General features: G+C 39.6%; 1 protein-coding gene across 3 annotated transcripts in view; it reads right to left on the bottom strand.

Moving 5' to 3' along the window:
* Positions 1 to 23,073, bottom strand: part of MTA1 (metastasis associated 1) — a 94,881-nt gene that overhangs the window by 57,165 nt on the left and 14,643 nt on the right. For all 3 annotated transcript variants that reach the window (XM_067300727.1, XM_067300728.1, XM_067300729.1), the window contains exons 2-6: positions 17,922 to 17,989; positions 15,123 to 15,216; positions 7,000 to 7,126; positions 6,754 to 6,817; positions 837 to 954 (exon numbers count right to left, since the gene is read on the bottom strand). In XM_067300727.1, coding sequence (XP_067156828.1) covers positions 837 to 954; positions 6,754 to 6,817; positions 7,000 to 7,126; positions 15,123 to 15,216; positions 17,922 to 17,989 — 471 coding nt within the window. The remainder of the gene's footprint in view (positions 1 to 836; positions 955 to 6,753; positions 6,818 to 6,999; positions 7,127 to 15,122; positions 15,217 to 17,921; positions 17,990 to 23,073) is intronic.

Here is a 23,073-nt window from a genome sequence, read left to right as displayed (position 1 = left end):
TTCACATCTCTGCCCACATAGACAATTTGGTGAAGGTCTTTCCAAAGTGGTTCACAATCCCTTCTGTTTTGGGAAGAGGATACAGAGGAACATATCTCTGTGCATCACCTGGGTCTCAGAATGGAGCAAGTAGATACTTGTATCCCCATCCCTCTCAGGTTTTACACACACTTCTGGATCTGTAGGGTAGTGCAATGACAAATCCAAAATAAGCTACTCTTCAGCTCCCTGTTCCTTAGGCCAGGCTCCTCATGCTCCTTCTGCTCTATGATACAGCAGGGGCAGGCCAGGGTCTCACAGCACGTTCAGACCAGCAAATTATTCCTCCTGCCTGTTCTGTAGGTGAGAAGTCTAGGCTGGCAGCCAAGACTAACGGCTGGGGAGAGGGCTCTTAGGAAAAAGGCACCCAGCAGTAATGGGCAAATTGATGAGGAGAGACAGCATTTAACTGGTAATAATTTGGGAGGAGCCCTTACAGGGAAGTGATACTTGATTAAAAACACAAAAGGCTTTTATAGACATGATGGAAATTTGTGCTTCCCATGGAAATTCTGAAATGTCTTAATAAAAAGACTGCAAGCTCTAAGAGAGCCAATTAATTCAATTTGTTTCAATAACTTTTATGATCTGGACAAATGCCCACTTCAAGACTGGTTTTATAGATAACTAATTGCCTTCACTGGGCAACAGTTTCAGTCACTAACAAATCAGGCCCTCATTCTGCACGTGACCTGGGGATGGAACCTCCGTGGCCCATACCCATGCCAGCTGCACACGTGGAAGTGGCCATATACAACATGGCCTTTTGACGATTTTAAATAAATCATGGAAATTACCCTCTTTTAATAAGTCTGTTATGTCTGCCTGGTATCTGTTTCCAACTCGAATTTCTCCTTTATCAGCAAGTAGGGTCTTTTGTTGAGGATCATACACTAGTGAATAAAAGAAGAAATCCTAAAAATAAAACAAGAACAAGAAAGTAAACAGTATTATTAACTTTTATTTTAAGCTTTGCAGACATACTAGCAAGCTTCCAAGTTTGGTTTTGCTACCTGTATAGATAAATATCAGGTGAACAAACAATAAACAAAGCACCAGTTTTAAAACCCAATGTTAAATTCTGTCACTTTCTTTTACATTGACAGTGTAACAGCTGCCCTCAAAAAACAGCAGTTCCCTTAATATAAAATCGTTACAGTTAAAGTGAGCACAGCTCCTCTTGCACAAACAAGGCTCTTGGATCAAGAGGGCCAAAAGATAATTTTCAGTAATACCAGCTATTTTAGAACATACAATTGCACTTTCCCATATACCAAAATAGCAGTAAAGAGATGCTAGTGATTTATCTGCCCAGAAACACTGATACAAATTAAAGGATAACTACAAATTGTTATAGCTGTACCAACAAAATGCCCCAGTGAGACATAATGCCCCAGACAATCTTGGTGGCCTATGCTGGACTCAATTCAGTGTGACAGCATTTATCGTGTGCTGGGCGACCCAAAAGGGAAACGGCACTGCAGACGTGCCCTCACAAGTGAGGAATAAAGGGGCAGGAGCCCTTCCCTCAGCCTGCTGACTATACTCTTGCTAATGCAGACTAAGATGCAGCTGACCTTCGCGAGGATGCACCACAGACTCATGTCCAACTTGTTGTCCACCACCATCTAAGCTTAAATTGCCATGTGTCCTCCTACTCATTGTTGGGTGAGGAAGAGGGGTAGTAAATTTGGTGGTGGCAGCAACTAGCTGCAGGTGGTAGTAGATTAATTTGTTGCCTTTGGCTCAGTCAGTGAGGAAAAAGGCTAAAAAGGCTGTTTGGCTTCTGTCACCTGGGAAAGTATGTAAAATAAAAGTTCATACCAGAATAAGAATGACCAGCCACGGTGGTGAAAGAAAACAACCACAATTGTAACTCCTTCACTACGTGATACAAGTGATTAACTTTTTTGCACAGATAAGTATTTGGCTATAGTTACTAAGTGGCACATCAGAGCCCATGTGCAGTCTATGAAAGAACAGTGTGGGATCTGGGGCAGGAAGAGAACTCTGCAAGGTTTGTTGTTTCACATCTTATCATAACCTCTGTTCACAGTAACACCACCACTGGGAAGAAGAAACGTTTCTGGGCAGAAACGCAGGATGTGCCGTTTTTCACATCTCAAGCTTCTGGCTCTAGGCGGCCTGCTTAGTATCTCTCATTCCATGCTCGCCTCATTTTCCCTTCCCCTGTATTTGCATGTCAACAGCAAGAAACAAGAATTAAGATAAAAACAGCATCATTTCAAGCCCTGTTTATCTTCACGAAGAGGAGGCGGGGAAGTCTCCCAATCACTCGCACAAAGCCTGAAAAAGGAAGAACCACTGCTAGTTTCTCCAATAATGTGGCAAAAGTTCTGTGGGCTAGACATTCAAAGCTACATATTACTTCTGCTTCCATAGCCCTGCTCATTGCACACACTCATCTAAGGCTGATGCCAGAATGGTAAAGTCTCCCAGGTTTTCCCGAAATGTCTAACACATCTTGCATCCAATCACAGAACTGAAGAATTGAAACACAGTAGCTCTATACTTTCTGCTGCAATTTAATAAAGTCACCATTTTTCAGAGGAGATCAACATCTACGAAAGGAAAAAACAGCAAGCCAGCCAAACCTGCTTTGCTACTTGAGAATGTACCGCGTAAAAAGATGTCACCTATAGAGCACAGTACGAGGCAAAAGAGAAATCTACCCTGATCTCCTCCAGCAGAAAACATATCTCATTTCCCCAGAGTGAAAGCAGTAACTTTAAAGGTAGGAACAATCTCACGTTATATCATGATAACAGGATAAAAGTCATAACTAAGGCTTGGCAACATACTGTTCTAACACCCAGTCACATCAGCTTGAGGGCTTAGAGGGGGGTGGTGGACCACTGGGTTTCATCCTAAATGAATGACATTCTTGACAGCACTGGATCCAACTCCCACAGGCACCAGGGTCAATTTACATCAACCTACCAACAGAAGGGAGCTTCAGAGTAGATGAAAGCTCATTTATATTATAGCTGTGTAAGGAAATCTGGGTCTCTTGCTCCCTGACACACACAAAGTTCAAGATACTATAATATTTTGAGGATGTATTGTTGCATAAATAAAATGTAGAAAGAGGGTCTGTCTTGCACGCTTCCACATTATAAATATAGTGAGTGTTTTATTTGTTCCAGCTCCAAAATACCTAACTGTAGGACAAAGTATATGCAGTGCAACAGTAATGCTTTTCAGGCACATTGCCGAGCAAACGTACAAACCAAACACTGTAGTATACTCACACTGTGGGCTCCAAGGAAGGCCAGATTCTGCAGGCAGTTTCTTAACACTGTCTTTGTTGGACAGGGAAAACTATTGATTGTGCAGGGGTTTCCTCCTATGATATCTGACTGACGGATGCCTTATTATATCTCCTTTACACATTATTACTGTGTATTTAGTAGGCCAATGAGAATCATGTGATGAAACATCCGAACAGACTACATGTTTCTGATTGCTGTTCTTCCCCACCCCTTTTTGGGGGCAGGAACAAGGGAACGCAGGGGAAGGAAGGGAATAGTCTTCTACAAAATAAAACCCATCCTTCTCTACTGGTCTCAGATGATCTCTTTATATCTCGTCCAGTTTAGTCTTGGTTCAAGTGTGGGTAAAAGAAAGACTGTGGTCCAAATGTGGGTAAAAGAAAGACTGTGGTCCCCAGTTAGAACACAAGAGCACTTCCATCTGCCTCCATAGCAACATGAAATTCAGCTGATGGAGACAGACTTGGATTTCTGAAGACATTAATAAACGTCAGTTTAGTGTCAATGCAAACTATAGTCTAAGGAACGGAGCAGTTCCTGGTATACTCCAAAGGGCAAGGGAGCTTTTGATCACCACTAAGTGAAGAGAATCCTACATGACATTTTTCAGGAGTTTCACAAGAGCAACAATATTCACAAATAGCAAGGTTCTTCAAAAACCTCCAAACTCATTTTAGCTGTCAAAATTGTATATGTTGCTATTGCAACAGTGAAGAAAAAGAAGAGTTTTCTGTTTTAACTTCAGATCCCAGAAAACATGCTACATGTTTGGAAAAAATCAAAACGACCTGCCAAAAGTTAAAATTAAACCATGACTTTCTGCTTCTCCAAAGTGTTATACAGACACATATGCTCAGAGCTTCCCTACCCAAGCCCCTAACTACCAGTAGCTATAGCCAAGAGCCAAAGCCAATAAGAAACTGCAGAAAAATTGGCTCAAAGTGAAAGTACAGTACAAAATTAGTGGTTAGTTCATTACAGTTTGCAACCTTACTTTCATGAAGTCACTTGGGGTGAAGGGGGAATATGTTTTAACTATGTAGCATTTTATTTTTAGGGGGTACCAAAAGGAACAGAAATGCCAGACATCTACCCAGCAGGCAAGTTTCACACAAGCCCCTGCATATATCATAGCGGGGCAGTAAAATAAATGGGGACATATAAATAGCTTCCTGCAGAATAGGGAAATCTAATGCTCCTGCCCTTCTCTTGATCTCCCTGAGAATTTAGTATCTACTGGAAATTCAGGTTTTCCAGTTGCCTTTTTTTCCCCCCCTCTCTTCCTCCTATTCCTCACTTTTCCTACTACAACCCCAGTTTTGCCAGGCACAGCAGTCAGTGCTGCACCCCTCTTCAAACCCTTCCTCCCCCCTGAGTATTTCACGTCCTTCAAGGTAGACAGCCTTGGGATGAAAACCCACTTTTAATGGTCATGATGTACAAGAAAACAAACGATAGATTCCCTAGAACTGCTTATACTTTATCGACAGAAGCCATGTTAAAACACACTTTAAAAGCCAAGGGAGAGTTAATAACGGGTTCAGAACAATACCATCCACCGCTATGAATTCACTGGGCAACAGCTACCTCCTTTTCTTAGTCTCTTTACCCTCCACCCAAGCACATTTGTGCTCTTGAGCTTTTAATTTCTTTACCATCTGTCCCAAGCTAGTTTGCACCACAGTGAAGTACTGTGTTAAGTGACAGGAGACATTCAGGAAACTCTCTCATTCTGTGAAATCTCTAAGTGCCTGCTCAGTTTAAAAATAACCCACATCGCTCAGCTTGCATACTGAGAGTTCAAAAGGATGAAAAAGAGAGATATCTTTCCATCCCTACATCTGCAACTGAGCAGTTGCATGACCATAGGAAAGACAGCTCCCTTCTCTATGTACCTACCTGTAAAACTGGTGATAATGAAAGTGTTTTGGGAGCTACTGAGAAGGAACACTGCTCAAGAGTTACATACTAGCAAAATCTAAACTAATTTCAGTGTGATTAGCTTTTGCTTTCAAACTGATGTATCCTGTGCTGGTAATGAGCATTTCTGAATACAACAGTCCCCGCTTGACGCACTACCATTTGGCAGCCCTGAGCAGATTCGACATGTTTTTGGTTTAACATTCCAAAAAGAAGCCTGACCACTTAATCCCTATGCTTTGTTTAAAGTTCTCCTCAACTAGAGCATCAGATTAATTTTAATCTTATGTTTAAATAACTACTAAAGAAAGTTTAAAAATGCATTTAAAAAGCCTAACTATGAGGCAGACTACAGTATGCACTTTGCAAAAATGACCTGTTTTTTCCTTGTTTCTTAAAGGCCAGTTAATGACCGTTACCCTACTGTTTTCAATTACAAGATTTTCTCTCTTGTATAACAATTAAATATTTTCAGATACAAATGTAATGCTTGCAGATGTATTCAAATAATAATATACCAAAATTGGTTATTATTCTTCAACATAAAGTTTGAAAAAATATTGCTACTAATCTCCAAAAGTAAAACCCTCAGATTGTTAAATCAAATTCCAAGACTGTCTAATCCAGCAGCAGTAGCCCACAGAGGCCTAACCACAATTAAAGGTACATAAATGTATTAATAAAGGATTACAGCTGAAAATGTTTAAAATCACAATACCACCTGAAAAAGTAAAACAAGATTTAAAGTCTGAATAGTGATTAACAGTTCAAGTCATTTCAGTTTCAACTGTTCAGCCTGAGGTACTTTTAAGGAGCCAGATTGCTAAAATTTCAGCAGATGTCAGAAATTAGCTGACAAGAAGTTTTTCAAGGATCCAAATGTCTGTGGTGGCATATGAAGAACTACCGGCAAACACTCTGGAGTCCTTTAAAAACCTATACATATGCTACTCCTTGTTTCAGATTTTGAAGCCTGAACAGTTGGTGGGTTTTTTGTTGTTTTTTTTTTTTAAACAGTTTTTATTTATGAATCAGTGAACTCAAAAATGGGTAACGAAGTTCCTCATAAATCTGAGGAGAGATCAAGCTTAAACCATATTAGCATAAACCTCTAAGATTTCAGGAGAACACAGACATACAGAATTGCAATACACTGGCTTGCTTCCTTTTCCACGGTTACCCCCTCTCGTACCCTATCCTGTCAGGGGGCATGAGCCTCTGCTTGAACTTTGACTGCCAGGCTCATGAGCAAGTAGGGTTCTCTCTACAGCATAAGGGACTGCTTACTATCACAAGGATGGAGACAACAAGTCTTGCCTGCTAGAGATGCATCAGAAGGAAAATGGTATTGAGCCTAAAGCTTCCCATTATCAATGCCCATTACCCTTAAGAAATGAAAAAAGAGCAGCCTTTGAATTATAAGACTTGCAAAAACCCACCAATCTTAAGTTGTGCCAAAATAAACTGTTCAAGCTTGACAATTCACAAAATGGGTTCATACCTCCCGTTCCAGATATGATTTAAGGGATTCTGTCTCATTTAACAGAGTAACGCTGCATTTGCCTCTAAAAAAAAAGAAAGAAATCACATTTTAGGAAAAAAACATGCATCTTAAATGTTTGTGTGATGCACAAAATGGTACTACAGAAGTTTTGCACAAAATTTATTCTTACATTGAAGCATACTTGAATAACCATAATGGCATTTGGGTTTTGAATAAAAAGCATTGGAGGAAAATAGCCATTACCTAATGTGTGTGGCTGGCAGAGATTCCAGCTGCCGTGAGAGAAACAATTCACGATGTCGCAGCTGATGCTTCTGCTTCTCTGGTAAATCAACCATTTCTGGATTTTCCATCTCTTCTTCCATTTCTCCTAGTCATAAAGAGACAAATTGAACATCAAGAACACAGGGCAAGTATTGATCCTTGGCCAAACAGAATGCACTGCTCCATAACCATTGATAAATAAGAAATGGGCACAATACACAGATGAAATCTAACTTCATCTGAATCCTCATATTTCAGTCAGCTGAACAATTAGATAATTAGTATATAGCCTTTAAATTATGTCTGTGAATAATTCTAATTGGTCACCACCAGAATCAAAGCTTTCCATGTACACACAACTCACACTAGCTAACCAAGCTGCAAGTTGCACCAAAATTTGCTGCCAACAAAACTCCTCTAAAAAGAGCTGCTCTTAGAGACCATCACTGCACTGTCAGCTTCATCAGGGAGAAGCTGACACACAACAAATGAGGCAGTAAAAGTGAAGTCTTTTCTCTTTGCCAGGTATCAGCAACCTTATACCCTATTCTTCTTTCAGAAAAGAATCACAGCCACAGACTGTCCCATCCTGACTTCAACAGCTTTTGAAGGAAACGCTGACTGAAAAGGTTAGTTCTTTCATTTAGTGTATTTTCTTCTGTCCATCGCAACCACAGCCCATAGATCCCAGTCACAAGATTAACTGGAATGCAACCAACTTGCCTTGCAACCAACCCTACCAACCAGACCACAAGCATCTGACCGTCTGCAGGAGTGTCTGCAGGGCTGCTGCGTTTCAAAAGCCTCCCCTGTTCTGCGGGCAGGATCTGTGATCTCCGACTGAGCTACGCTATCCCCATTCAACCATTTTTTAAATAAACGCCAAAGTAAATATATGAAATCACATCCACACTGATACACAACTGATCCAAAACATCTCTAGGCATCTTCTAGAAAGAAATAATTATCCTTATGTTTTGTTTTCATTAGCAAGTATCCTCTCAATTACACCAGATAAAGCAGTTGTAGGCAAAATACTCCAAGGAAGCAGCAAAGCTTCTCCATGATGAAGGACTGCAAGAGAAAACACCTGACTTTTCCCTTCCCTAAGAAGTAAAGGCAGTTACTATATTTTCCAAAACCATGGAAAAGTTTCCCAGATTGTAGCAGAGTGAGCTATAGAGTCCTGTATAAGAATAGTAAAACTCTAATTTTATTTCAGCAATACTCTCAAAGACCAGGCTTATGCTTGCAGCTTAATTCAACAGTTGCTGCCAAGAAACCTTTCTCTAGATACAGGCACAGCTGTGATTAATGTACCCTTAAAGATTAGTTACCCATAATCCTAAAAGTTATCCCAAAAGAAAGTAAACAAAAAATATATCTGCATTTTATAAAATGCTAAAATGCATTCAGTTTTAAATAGGCCACCATTATGCCAAAAGGGGTGACTGAAAAACAACCAACCAACCAAAAAAGCCACCCCGCAGCCCTCAGGTTCCACACTATTTATCACTTTGTTTTACTGTCCTGCAAGTAGACCTGTGGTTTATATGCGCCTCAGGTAAGCAGCTCCAGCAAGAAAGCAAAAGCAAAAGAAAAAGGAGCGTAATTAAAGCAGACTGCAACATACAATAGCTATTATACCACAGAAGCTGTTGAGCATACAGCAGCATGCATTTACACTTTAATATTTTCCTAGGACACAGAATTTACATTTGTGCCAGTTTCATGGTTCTGCAGTTTACGTACTGAAGTGAATTCTGTTTTAGCTGAAAATTAATATTGCGGCTGCTGACCTACACTATAAATACACCAGCAGTAATCCACAAACAAGTCAGCAAGTTTCCAGCTAGCTTGTTTGAAAAGCTACGGACACAAAAACGCAAAGGCGTTTGCGTCTGCACTTCGGGTTTTCACAGAACGAGGCCAGGGCACTGTGTAACGCAGGAGAGAGACTGTAAGCAGCAGCTTAAAATACTTAATACCTTTGGGACATTTAACAGCCTCAAGCTTTTAAAAATTACCCTCTTTTTAAACATATCAACAACTATTTGCCAATAAAACCTACAAACAAAATGAAACCAACTAGCAAAACTGAGGTGGTCTCAGGGACTGCATCACCATCAGCTAGGATCATCTTCCAACCGGTATTTTATTTACACATCTAGCTTTTGTAACAAAACAAGGAAGGTGGGAAGCACACATTTTCTTCTCATGCCAGCTCTGCTATGCGCAGCCTTTCAAAATAAAAAGGCACAATCCACTTCAAAAGACAGCTGTTTCTACAGGTAGCAAGGAACACCCCCTTGCTCCATACACATAATATTGCCACAGTTCCCAAAGCCAGCGGCAGGAAGAAAAGAGAAAAAAAAAAAACAAAAAACAAAGCAGCTCTAAACAAGTATCTTCCCTCTTTTTTCACAGACATGATTTAGTACCAAAAGAATGAACCTGACAAACCCCTTCTAAAGCAAATGCACACAGCAAGAACAGAGGATTGAATCCAGCACAGGGTCCTGCGCGCCTCGCTGCAGTGCGGCCAGACCAGCTCTGCCAGCACCAGCAGCAGGGGCACCCAGAGCTCTGCCCGCCGGCGCTGCCCTGGCGCGGCGCCTGAGGCCAGCCGGGCCCTCGCGCCCGGCCTCACCCTCACGTACCTCAATTATTCAAGCTTTCTCAATGAAGTGGACTTTATCCTAGAGAACAGTGGTTCCCAAGAAATAAATGGCCATAGCCTTCCCCCCCCCCCAAAAAAATATATATATATGTGTATATATATATATATATATACACACACACACACACACACACACACACGTATATTTATATATATCTTTTCAAACAAGTTTGCCTGCGTTCATGACCATACTACAGAATACATGCCGAGGGAATGCAGTAGATGCAGTATACTGGGACTTAAACAAATCATTTAATACACTCATAAAGTCTTACTTCAAAATTAATCTCTCTGCTTGATAGATGCGCTCATGCAGATTTAAGACTAAACATTTAGTCTTAATACAAACAGTAATACATCAGCTGTGCTGAAGTAGCCAATGGACTGCTGCAAGGAGTGTGTTAGATTAAGTATTATTTGATGGCACTATTTTTAATAGCACTTTAAAAAAAGCTCAGAGATGATGTTCTGTTGGAAACAAAGACAGGCAGGTTGGTCACAAACAGGGAGACTCATATGAAAACTAATATATAGGGGGAAAAATTATCAGAAAGAGTAAACATGGAACTGGCAGGAGAAACCCAGGGGGCAGAAGTCGTAATTCAGAAAGACCGGGCATATGAGATGCCAAATTAAACATCAATATTTGCTAGACTCCAGAAAGAATAGCAATTTGATACAGATCAGATTGGGCTCTCCACAACCTCAGAGGTAGAGAGCACCAGCCCTTTCCCTGCAGCCTCTGTGTTGGGTCCCACGAGCTACTGCAGGGCAGAATTCAGAAGAGCCAAGGCAAACAAGATACAGGAGTTAGGTTTCGAGAGCTCACCCAGAGCTACAGCCTAAGAGACAGCAAAGTCTATAGTAACAGAAGACTTCGTTAGCATGGTATCACTAACACCACCACTTAAAAAGTGAAAAAAATGAGGTCAAAATAGCAGGGGAACACAAAAGTCAGTGCTACTGACCTGCAAAACAGTTCCTTCAGTAGTGAAGGAAGCTTAAACTCTTGGTAATTCAACAGTTCAATTCAACAGCTCTGAAGGACGTTGTAGAAATGACGCATTTGAAAAAATTAACAGTATAAAAACAGATTCCCTCTCCCATGCCTAATTTCTAATGGTCTATATTAAGCCTCCTAGCCTCATTTATTGTCTTTCTACCAAAAGCTAGACATTGATTCATAGGTACGAGAAATAGGGTGGAAGTTTTAACAAACTGAAATCCTTATACTTGGACAGTTTAGAAGGAGTTTGCCACATGATCAAGACATCTCGTAACAATCCCTTCCAAGAGTTTCTGTGAGCCTCCTGAGCAGCCAGTCATGGCCACTATTGCAGGCAGGACACAGAGCAAACAGGCCCTACTCCTGGCACTTCACCTGTTCTTTCCTTGCCACCCTACCCCCAGAAGAGGAACTCACAGTTTCATCCTCTCAGTAACAGAGTCAAAAAGGTCATTAATGGATTAGTGAATACAGCTCCTCTTAAATCAGCACGTGTGGTGCGGGGAGAAAACGGAAGTGGGAATAAAGCAGCTAAGAACTCATTCATGAGGCTACAGGCAAACTGCATTCGACCAACTAGTGTTATTTAAAAAACAAGCTTCATAGACCTGAAAGTGCTTAGACACACAGGCCTCATGCAACTCATGGACTGATTGAGTAATGACACCTTACTGCTGCAAGACATTTATTTTTAGAAGCTCTGGCACTTACATAGACATGTTGCCATATACGCCTGGCACCCAAACACCAGCTGCTGAAAGCTAACCATAAACCTGTCAAAAGCTACTCCTGCTGCCCAGCTGGCACTAACTACTTGGTACTCCAGCTACCACCAACTACTTGCTCACTGATTTCCAAAGTGGGACTATATAAATATATATATATAAAGTGTATGTGTGTATATATGCATATATACGTGTAGGTATATGCATATATACATACATATACACACACACAGTCACAGCACCCATTAGCAGTTTAAGGAGTCAACTAGAGAAGTCAAAATGCTCTTCTCTTTCATCAAGTTCTACCTGCACTTTCATTTGCATAGAATATTCTATCTTAACCTATTACAAAGTCTTTGAGTAAGCACATTAAATAGGAGTTTTCTCCTGGTGAAGCAGGTTCATTTCAGAAACAGGTGGAGAAACTCCCTAGAATAATTTGCAAGGTGATTCAATAGGCTTATGAATAAGAAGTGCAAGCAGTGTATGGAAGCTATTATACAGCCGTAAGATTTATAAGACGGCCCAGACAAGCTTTATATCATGTGATAAAAATAGTAAGATCACAGATCGAATCCAGGAATCAGGTTGCATACATCAGGTACTAATTTACAGTCTCCAACTACAGAATAGGTAGCTTCCAGCTCATTTTTCTTCTTTATAAAGAGTTATGAGAAAACACACCATATCTAAGTTTTTCCTGTTTCTAATGTCTGATGGGTTATATCAATATAAAGAGTAAAACTTTTTTTAATTATTATTTTTATTAAATTTCATAATCACATCTCTTCACTTCCCTTGAGAGAAACATTTATTGTAAAATAGATTTTATTTTTATATATATATTTTATATATATATAATGTTCATGTTCTTCTGTATTTGCCCAATATTTGTTTATCTCACTGCACTGATCCCAACAGTAGGTCTAAAATAAAGGCATCTTAGACATAAGACTGTGTGAATCCAGAAATGTCTGCAGTCAGAAAGCTCCATTAATCAGCTGAACAAAGGCAGTTAAAAGATCAGCGATGCAGATATGTACATCTACTGCAAATGCATTGAAATGAGGCAACAGGAGACTTTATGGAAATGAACTCAAAGTCAGTGACAGTGTTGAGCATCTTTACTAGAATCTTAATATGATGAAATTAAATTTTGTGGATATCATGCAGGATGTAGATTTTTTCCAAAGTAAAGAACTAACTGCTACCCATGAGCATACTTTTGCTCTCTTCTCGCTCCTTGAGAACAGAAGCCACACAACCACACATCCATCTAAACAAATGGAAGTCATTTAGTGGCAATTTTATTCTGCACCAAAAGGAAACATAAAGGAAAAAAAAATTAGTTACTAGTGAAATTTACACTAAAAGAGAGCCCTAGTTTTTTCTGGTGGCTTTATTAATAGGATTGTTCTACAGAGGAATCTTCCTGTCTTTCAAACAGATATGAAAATGAACAATTATTTGTTTGCATGGAGGAAAAAAAAAAAATCCTATCACAAAAAAAAAGATCAGTCCTTTCAGGTTCAGAGAACATTTACTTGGGTTCAAAGAGAGATTTTTTCAGCCTTGAACATTGCATTTCTTTGAGTCATTCCTACCTGCTTCATTTAATAAATCTACTGAAGTGAGACACAGATGAAGTAATCAATAGTCACGTTGTTTATGGTCAAGCTTCTATTAAGCTTCAGTATTCTTGGATAAAATGAGTACTACTGCACCAAGATATCAAAAAAGCTTTACCTGCTACCACAGTCCTGCAGCACAGTCAAATCTCATCTCAGTGCCACATGACTGCTTTCCAATGAACAGTTTTTACTAATGCAATAGAGAGACTTGGACATAAAAACTACAAGAGAAAATATTCAAAATTATCAATAAGGAGCTAGTTTTGCTGCATTTTTTCCCAGTGGCATTACAGTGCTGAAAACACAGCAAGACATTACATTCATTGTTAAAACTAGCTATCTGATTTAATCTCTGTGCAGCACAACTATGCAGATTGGTATTACATATGCATCACAGCCTATGCATGCATATACTGAGAAGTATATTAAAAGACAATGATGCTTTTTTACCTAAACTGAAATGTTGATATACGCAGATCTGATTGCTTCTCTTTCATTTATCTGTGTGCCTACAGGAAAGCCTTTAATTACAAGGATAGATATGACTATCTATCCATGCTTTTTGCCAAATTTTAGCAACCTAAACTCTTAAGTCTCCCATGCTTCATTATTAACAAGCAAAGTCAGTTTAGTAACTCTACCTGCTTATTTTTTTCCCTTTGTAACATACCTGCTTTGGTAACTGTTGTTAGTGCTATGTCTATGACCTCGCAAGGATGGGATGAGAGGGACACTAAGCTGGCAGAGGAAGGTGTAATGAAGCTCAATCTAATCCTCACTAGCAATTAGAATAGAGTCAAACAGGCTGGAAGCATCCCAGATAAAGTGCCCAACATCACGTTAAAGTTGCACTAATTATCCTCCTGGAGATGGATATTCCTCTAGAGAGGTAATTAATGCACCAGGCTCACACCATTTTAATTGAATTTAGAATGCACGTATCTACAGCAGCTTCTCAGCTGTTTCACGTGCTTTTTTTGAACTACCTCAGTGTTTCTGTAAATTCTTGCCTTACAGATTTACACAGGCAAATATCTAATCTATACTTGCACACTTCTACTTTTTTGCACACCCTTTCTAGTATTTTTAATCTGTTCTCTAATTGAAGAGAACTGTAACACATTTGTTTTAAAATAAACAGCCATCTCCACTCAACTAGGTATCTCACACGTCTCCAATATGCTTGACAGAGGAGTGTGACAGCAAAAGGTAACAGAGCATTCTATAAAATAATAAAACTGAGAAATTAGTTACACAATGAATACATGCGAAGGAGTAGGCTTTAGTCTCCAAGTAAGATTGCACAATCTTTTGAATTTTATGATCAGTTTCAAGACCTTCTTTTTTCCTCTTTTTTTAAACATAAAGTAACAATAGTACTCAAGACAGTCAGGGTTTTCAAACCTCCATTTGGTTTGAAGCCTAGAGATTCTTCTTCTTCTAACAGAACGAGCTGAACACACACACACACACACACACCCCCAAGATGTCCTAAAGTTTACTAGTTTTTAAAATCTATTTACTGAACATGTTCAGAGGAAAACTATGTCTCTTTAAATTTCAATATTAGTAATGTTTTTCAAAGAAAATTCCTGTTAACCGAACTGGATGTTTAAAGTTGGCTTCCTATGTTCAGGCTATTTGATTTACTTGGAAGGAAAGTTTACGGTTTTTATTTTTCTCTACCAATCAAAAAGAGCATTCCCCCCTTTCTTACATTACTTCTAATAAGCTATTTACGCTCCTCCCAAAAACTACAAAATTCACTTTTTAAAAAGAAAAAAAAAGACGACACCTTTATTCAGCCCTAAATGAAAACTTCTGTTCCCTCCACCATGATAACTAAACCACAAACCATCTAACTTTTCACATTTTCACATAGCTTTTATTGGGGGGGGGGGGGGGGAAGGTCAGCCAAACAAATAATGCAATTCATTGGAGATGGATACAGGGAAAGGACATTTTAAGTTTATAATATTGGTACTTGCAATTGCAGTATCAAATTTCTACCCAAGTTTGGAAATTTTGTGTAGAAGTGACTTGAACACAAACAAGCTTACTTGCATGTTTGTCTGCCAATACAATAAGTGTACTTGATATGTCTCTTCTTCTGTAGAAACAAACCACCTTTGCTTCCACATTTCCATTGGCAGTCTGAAACAGGAAAAAGAAAAATTGAATTGAGCACAAATCAAAACCTAAACTGTATATACTGAACTAGAAAGCTTCATAAATAATGAGCAATTTTGCCACACGGGCTATACAGGATCATCTTCTAGCATCTTCCAACTGCACAGACGTTTGCTAACATGCCAACTCCAATGTGATCCACTCTAGGGTTTCGAGGGTAGGGAAACTGAGCTTGGTCCTTTGCTCCTAATTCTTTCTGCAGGATAATCACTTTAAGCAGTTACAGATATTTCAAGGGGTGAGAAAAAACACTTACCTGCAGTTACAACATATCAACAGGCCACTTTGCTACTTTTCAGGGGATGCCTGCATTTACCAGAATGCAAAAAGCATCTTTAAAATCCCAGTAAAAATAACCATGAAATATAACAACAAAATACAGGCTTAGGTTCAGCTTTGTTTGCCAAACTCAGAAGGACAATAGAAAAAGCAAGAAAGAACCTAGTCACTACTATCTCTACAAAAGAAATAGATAACATTTCCCTTTTCTGACAGCACTGACAATATTCTTCCAGATAAACAATAAGCAACTTGAGAATCATTCTAAAAGAAGAAATAATGAAGCTACAGCAGGCAATCAACTCTACACCAGTGACAACGTACAAAGAGGTCTGAATTTTGGGTATTTTTTTCCCCTTAAAACTCTTAAGATGAGATAGGTGATGAGTTTCTTGTAAGACAGTACCTGACAAATTGTACCTGGCTTTATGCCATTCCTAGAGGAAGTACATCTACTGGCTTTTAACAGACCCAGCCAGTGAATTGTCCCTAAAATAAATAATGGAAATGTAACTTAAAGTGGACCCTGCCATTGAAGAGTCTTCGAAAACCAGAATGAAGACACACAGTTTAATAAACTAGAACACTGATACATAAATGCCCTTCCAGGAAGCCTCCAAAAAATTGATGGACCAGCAATCTGTCCACAAGGAGAGAGAAGAGGAAAAAATAAAAAAAAGCACTGATATATACTCTAGCTGATAAAATATGGAGGAAAAACTTAATGTCATATTTTAATGAGAGTTTTCCTAACACAAATAATAAATATATACACACACAAATATTTTTACTGGTAGCCTACCAGTTTTTGGTGCAGCGCCTGTAGAATTTCTAACAAAAGTCTTCTAACCTTCTCAGATAAATCATGCAGAACTTTTACCTTTGTATTATGGTTCCTCAAAATATAAAAGTCAGCTTGTTAAATGCAGACAGCTACAATGCAGAATTATCCATTTCAGTTAATCGTCTAGACTCCATTTACACTCAATGAAAGAAGAGGGGGAAAAAAAAAAAAGCAACTCAAGATATGATTTATCTCAACCAGAAATACCCATTTCAAACAGTATGGTCAGAGAAATCACAGCCCAAGCAAGCCTATCTTCCTCCATCGATGATAGAGTGAGTTTAGGATGACTAGCTTGGCTACAGACATCTACACTATGTACCTCTGAAGTCTGGAAAGGCAAGATGAGACACCCAGGCTGAAAGCACCATTCTTTTTACAAACTTGGGTGGGGAGGAGCAGAAGAAACTTTCCTAGAAGGCAACCAGCAAGTCTGCACCCTTTAACTGATGAATTACAGCTATTAATATCACCTGGATATGGATCCCCTTAACCCTCTTCAGGCACAGGATATCCAAAGGAATAAAAGAAAGGCAGTTCTCCTTCACTGGGAAAAAAATATACACATTTATCCTCAGCTTCCTAATACATAGGACAAGTTCTGAACTTCTAATGCTGAGACAAGGTAGACAAGTTCGCCACTAGCTAACCATTTTAGGAGATCATTACTATTTCCGCAATGGAAGAGGCACAGAGTATTTCTGCAGAAAACCTGCACTAAGAGGAGGGGGTTACAAGAGTGCCGTAGTCTTCATATTGTTTATCTGTCATCATTCAGAAGAGTAAAATTTATCAATAATAATAATATAAAAAACCTATCAATTTATCGTGTTTTTCCAGGACTGCTGGCCAAAGGAAAAAGCCCTCCTTTAGCCACTTGATTTAAATTCAAATGCAAAACAGCAGTGTTACATTCCTTCTTTAGGGGCTGCAATAGACAAGCTGCTATACAACTTCAGAAAATAGCATGTTTAGGGCACAGTTAATGGCTTCAAAATAGTCTTCCCTCCACATTTAGATAAAATTTCTGCATCAAGGACTTCAGCTGGATTCCCACATGTAACATATCATGCTTCCTTTTCAGAGCCAATGAAAAGGAAATTTGGCAGCCAAAATACACTGGCCCAAAGGACAACTAGGAAAGACAAAATCTGAAGAAGCAGATAATAGTTCCAAATCTTTCTGTTGAGTGAGAGTCTCCCCCAAGAAAGTTCGAATTACAAAGCACTTCATCCTCTTGTCAAACTGATATTTATCTTCATATCACATGACCATGGCACAAAATCGAAGAACTGCAGAAACATCTTGCCCTACAGGTGGCCATAATCACCTTGCAAATGACCTGTAGTTGACACACTGTCCTTTCATGCCAAGTGAGAACAATCTAGCAATTCTCAAAGTGTTCCAGAACATTATCACAACAAAAGTATTTTTAAGCTGCTAATTACCAGACAACTGCTAAAGAACCATTTTGATTTTAATCAAATCAAACAGATCATACATTCAATTGCCTCCAAAGACTTGAGGTGAAAAAATAGTAGTTTACCTTATTGAGTTCTTCTATTCTTCGTATCAAATATGGGTTACTTGAAGAATTTTCGAAGTAGACATAATCTGACAAAAAAAAAAAAAAACTTTAAAATATGAACTGCTAAAAATCAAATAATGTCACATGTATACCCATTAATGACACCATATCAAATTCATTTCTTGCCACAAGCAGTATTTCCAATGCCCCCACTAAATTCAGGATTGTAAGTGAGGAAATACAAACTCTAGGCTACTATTTGCTAGCCGAAGATACAAGGAACATGCATTAGTGCAATCTGAAAGCCATAAACTCACTTTCAGAAATGGAGCTCTATTGCTTTGCTTTCTCAGTATACAGGCTGGCAATATGATGATCTTCCTCCTCCCTCTGATCACATTATTTCACTTCGATCACACTGTTTTCCTTACTTGCTTCCCTTTCTTTCATAACAAAATTTAGCTGCTTCCCCTCACCAGTAACATGCTTATCCTTCTCCCTCCAGTTCAGCTCCAATCTACGCCCATTTACTTAGACTATGAATAATCTCATTCTTTCTTTCTCTGTCTTTTCCACTGCTTCCTGGTCTTCTGTGCCTTAAATCCCTGTATTATCCCAGAATACCCTCAACAAAACTCTATGGTAAGCCAAACACAGGTCAATAAAGTTTTTATTTTCAAGCAGTATAACCACTTCAAATTACAGGAAGAAAAGTAGTTCTTTACCCAAAGTAACTCCTTTGGAAAAAAATCACCAGAAATGCACCAAGAAGTACTATACGATAGTTTGGTATTACTAAGCTCCAAGCTTAAACACTCCTTTTTACAGATGAGGAACCGGAAGCTCAGAGTCTTGACTGGACTTGGCTTTTATCATCCAGTAAATACGCTGGAACCCAAATAATTTTAAATCTTATCTGAGGCAAAAAGAGGGCCAACTCCAGCTCCTCCCCTGGGATGCTGATCTTGCACAGTCCTTCACCATTAGATTTCTCTTACACTCAGATGCAAAAATGAATCTTTCCAAGACATGCCAGTAAATTTAAGACGACTTCCCTTTAGATTTCCCAGTTCATTGGTATTTGGAGTGCAAAACCCATAGCCCCCAGGGCATAACTCAGGAAATCTTTTTAAATGAACACATTAGCATGATGCTCCACTGCTAAATGGCTGTTTAGTGGTGTTAGCCTTTAGTAAATAAAGATAACAACTTTAGCCGTTAGCTTTAATCTTTCTAGAATGGTTGTTAAAAGGTCAGCCAGCACCAGGGATACTGTTACGCTCTTCCTCAGCCCAGGGGAGTGGAGACACCCCGAGGGCCTCTGCTACTGGAAAGCTGCATGATGCGGGTTAAAGAGTACCCTCTTAACTTAGGGGTGGAGAGGGGAGAGACACGAGAGCGGTATTCCCTCCCATCTCTTAACCTTTCTTCCTTCTTAGCCCAAGGCTCACTGCAACCCTTCCAGTTCCCCATGGAACAATACTCCAGCTCCAGGCACGGATTTTTTTCAGGATGCTGCCTGCAGCCCAGGTTATCCATAGGTCTCCATGGAGTTAACAGACCAAATTATTTGCTAAGTGACAGACACAAGAGCAGAGTAGTGAGCACTGAGCCAATGAAGCAGCATGAACTGTAGCCCTCACTAGCGACCAACACCTGACTTGTTCTTGTGTCAGTTCAACAAGGTCGCACTGGTTTAAGAGAGGGATCACAAATCAAGAAATCCCAGGGGTACAATCCCAAAAGTGGAAATTTTAAGAACTGGTTCCCAAACTCTTCTTTTGTCTTTCAAAAAAGTGTCAAAGCACCAAGTTGTGAAGACATTTTAAAAAAAAAAAGTTTCAGCATGGACATGGTTGAAGCGATGAGTGATGAGGCTGCAGTGTGAATATACAAACAGTACAAAGCATGCGCATCTTGGGTTACGTAACTATACACAGTGTAACTCGGGCTAACAAAGCACAGAAATACTACACTTTTTTTTTTTTTGCATTCTGTGTGAAGAGTAGACATCCAGACCTTTCTGACTGAACACCAACTATCTTCACATACATAATCACAGCTCCAAGTAACTCCAGAACTTTCTTCCCAACTCTGCAAGTCGGTTCTTAAACATCACTTCCCTTCAGGCTTTAAACTTAATAATGAGCTCATCTAAGGAATTCAGATTTGACATTTGGTTTGGAGAAAGAAAAAAAAAAATGTTTTCAGAAATGGTTAAAACACCCAAGTTATCAGAACCTAGATCTCCATCCAAAAGCACCAGCTTTGTGTAACATGCTAAACAGGAACCATGACTTCAATATTGCTTTGACTAACTCTACTAGAAAACACAAAAGGAAACAGAAGTTTTTGGCAATTCCAGAATAGGTATTACAGACATTAAAGCATTTACTGATCAATAACCAGAATAAGAAATCCTTGCTCTCATAGTAGAAAAAGCACGTATGTCCTACAAGGGTGCATACACCGAGCACAGCAAAGGAGGAAATGGAGGCTTCATCTGCTTTAAGATACCTTGAAGCGCATCAGTATATCTGAAGATGGAGAGACTGCTCGCCTTTAATTTCAAGGCTCCATGACTTGAAGAAAGGACGAGTTCTTCCCCCCCCCACACACACACACATTACAACTCGCTACCATTTACTTCAGGTTGAGGCCAAATGCAAAAAAAGTTACATTTGTGAACACTACGATTGAAAATTCAAAAGTGAAGACTAAAGGAATGTCAAATTTCTACTTGAAAATACAACCTTAAATCCATAGGTTTGAGATAACCATTGCAAGTCTTTATAGTTCACATCATTTTTAACAGCCTTTGTGTGTACACGTGTGCATATATTCATACATCTCATCTGTGTTTTAGACAAGCCCCACAGGCATGCTCAGCATTTCACCAGTAGCTATGCAACCAACAGAGACCCATTTCTCCTTACTCAAATTACCAGGAAACAGGTCTTTTCCTCTCTACATGAAATGCAGAGTCCACTGCAAACCACACAAAATAGAATGTGAGAGAAGAACAGAGAGGAATAACCTACATACATTCATTCATAGACTTTAAACACTTCTAACTAAAATTAAAAAGCTATCCTGCACAGAAAAATACTCAAGTTACTCACTGCTCCACACATACAACAAGGAAATTTAAAGTTCAACAAACCGCTCTTCAAACTGATACTTTAGCAGGTAACAGCACTCCTCTTATGTTGTTCCATAAGCAAAGCCAATCAAGACTGGCTTCCTACAAACCGGAGTTTGAGGGAGGTAAGACACCTTCTCCATTGCTTCTTGCACCCCAAAACACCTCCTCTCTCCTTGAGCAATACTTCCCCTTCCTCTCAGCTTCTTCCCATGTCAGGTAAAGGCATCCTTCTCATACTGCCTACCCAACAAATACTGTTCCCAAACAGTCTGCTTGTGAGACAGTAGCTACTGCTACACACGCACATCCAATAACAGGAATCCTCTATAGGCTCCCAACATCCCTACTATTAATGGGAGACATCCTATATGCCCATAACTGCCCAAAATCTCTGTGCATTGGTCTGAAAGGAAGAATGGGGAAAGAGACAGAATTAACAAGCCTCTAAATAACAGGAAGATATATGCAGTTCAACTCCTACCACAGGACAGGAAGGAAGGAGTACACTAAAAACAAAAAAGATCTAGAGACTTGCCTGATAGCAAGTAAAATTAAGTCAGACCCTTCAGACACACCCAACTGACTGTCCTTGCCTATTTATTGGCTTTCCTACTTAGCGACTGAAGAACAGGTCCAGCCAATTCCCTCTACATTCCACAAGCATGGCACACCTCCTTACCACCACCATAAGCACATGAAGCCCACCCCTTACCACCCAAACGTTGGAGTCTCAATCCCATACCTTCACAACAGCTTGTGTCTTACACCCACCCACAAACCCTTGCTTGATCAGCCATGGGTCATATAGCTCTGCATGAAAATCATAGTTAACAGTATCGCTCTTACACATCACGGAATTTTCTACGGTCAGGCTGAAGTAAGGACTGAGGAGTGTGGCAATATGATAAGACAGTAAGGACTAACATGCAGGCCACCACCTTCTGCCACAAAAAAGATGTATTTCTTTCTCTTGCCCATGCTGTTGTAGAGCAGCAGAAGTACCCACATACATAAGTCTACCCGAAGAGCCTTTCCACTCCATTTTTTTTTTCCCTAAGATTGCTGGCAAGAGATGCTATTATGCATGTACTGAACTGCTAGAACATACATAGACAGTCAGACAACAGTACAGAAGCCAAAAACTAGAATGACAATCCAGGGACCACAAAAGGTGGAAATTTTCCACAAATGCAGTAAAATAATTGTTCTCAATTAGCAATAAACAGACTTTCTTTTTCCTCTCACATGCTTTTAAGACATTATTGCAAAACTGCTTTCCCCTCTGCCGTCTTCATGTCAGCTGTTGATTAAGTCTCCATCAGTCCAGGGAAAAGAAAATCAGGAGGGAGGTTCAGCAAAAGAAAGAACTAACACCGTCTAAGTCATATATTTACAAGATTAGCCATGTCTGAGCTACCTAAAAGCCCATAAGATTATTAGGTGAACAAGTTGCAAAAATGCCCAAAGGTATTTTTATCCCTCCCAATTCACATTTGCCTTTGAGACTACAAGCTATCTTTTGAGCACCAACCCCACTGAATATTCCCTACGTTACCTCCAGAAACACTCACAGAATACGTACTGCACTTGTTTCACATGTACTCAGGAAACTAAGGAGGCTGACGCCTCCTCTTCGCACACTCGCCATGCTGCGCAGTACAGCGCGTGTTTCCAAACGTGTGATATAGAAGTGACTTCACGGTTGCAACTATCTCCTCTTCCCAATCCACAAAGCTGCTGCCCTGAATTATAGATGAGCGTCAAGAGAGCTCATAAACTTATGATGAACTGCTTACTTTACAACTTATCTTACCAGGAAAGATATGCCTCCTCGTAGTCTAGATTTCCAATTAAATTTTGAAAAAAAGATTTTTAGGTAAGCGCCGATTTTCAAATTATTCAGCAGTTTGGTCCTGAAACTGTCCATCTCTTTACATTTGTGGTCATACAATCCCTCCTTGTCTATGTTTTCCTGGAAGAGGAGGCCAGAGAGACTATGCTGCTTTTAGTCTGGAAGTCAAGCAG

This window comes from Apteryx mantelli, chromosome 8 (assembly GCF_036417845.1).
Source record: "Apteryx mantelli isolate bAptMan1 chromosome 8, bAptMan1.hap1, whole genome shotgun sequence".
NCBI classification, from domain to species: domain Eukaryota; kingdom Metazoa; phylum Chordata; class Aves; order Apterygiformes; family Apterygidae; genus Apteryx; species Apteryx mantelli.
The sequence above is the reverse complement of the archived record's forward strand: the minus strand, read 5'-3'. Positions and strand labels throughout refer to the sequence as shown.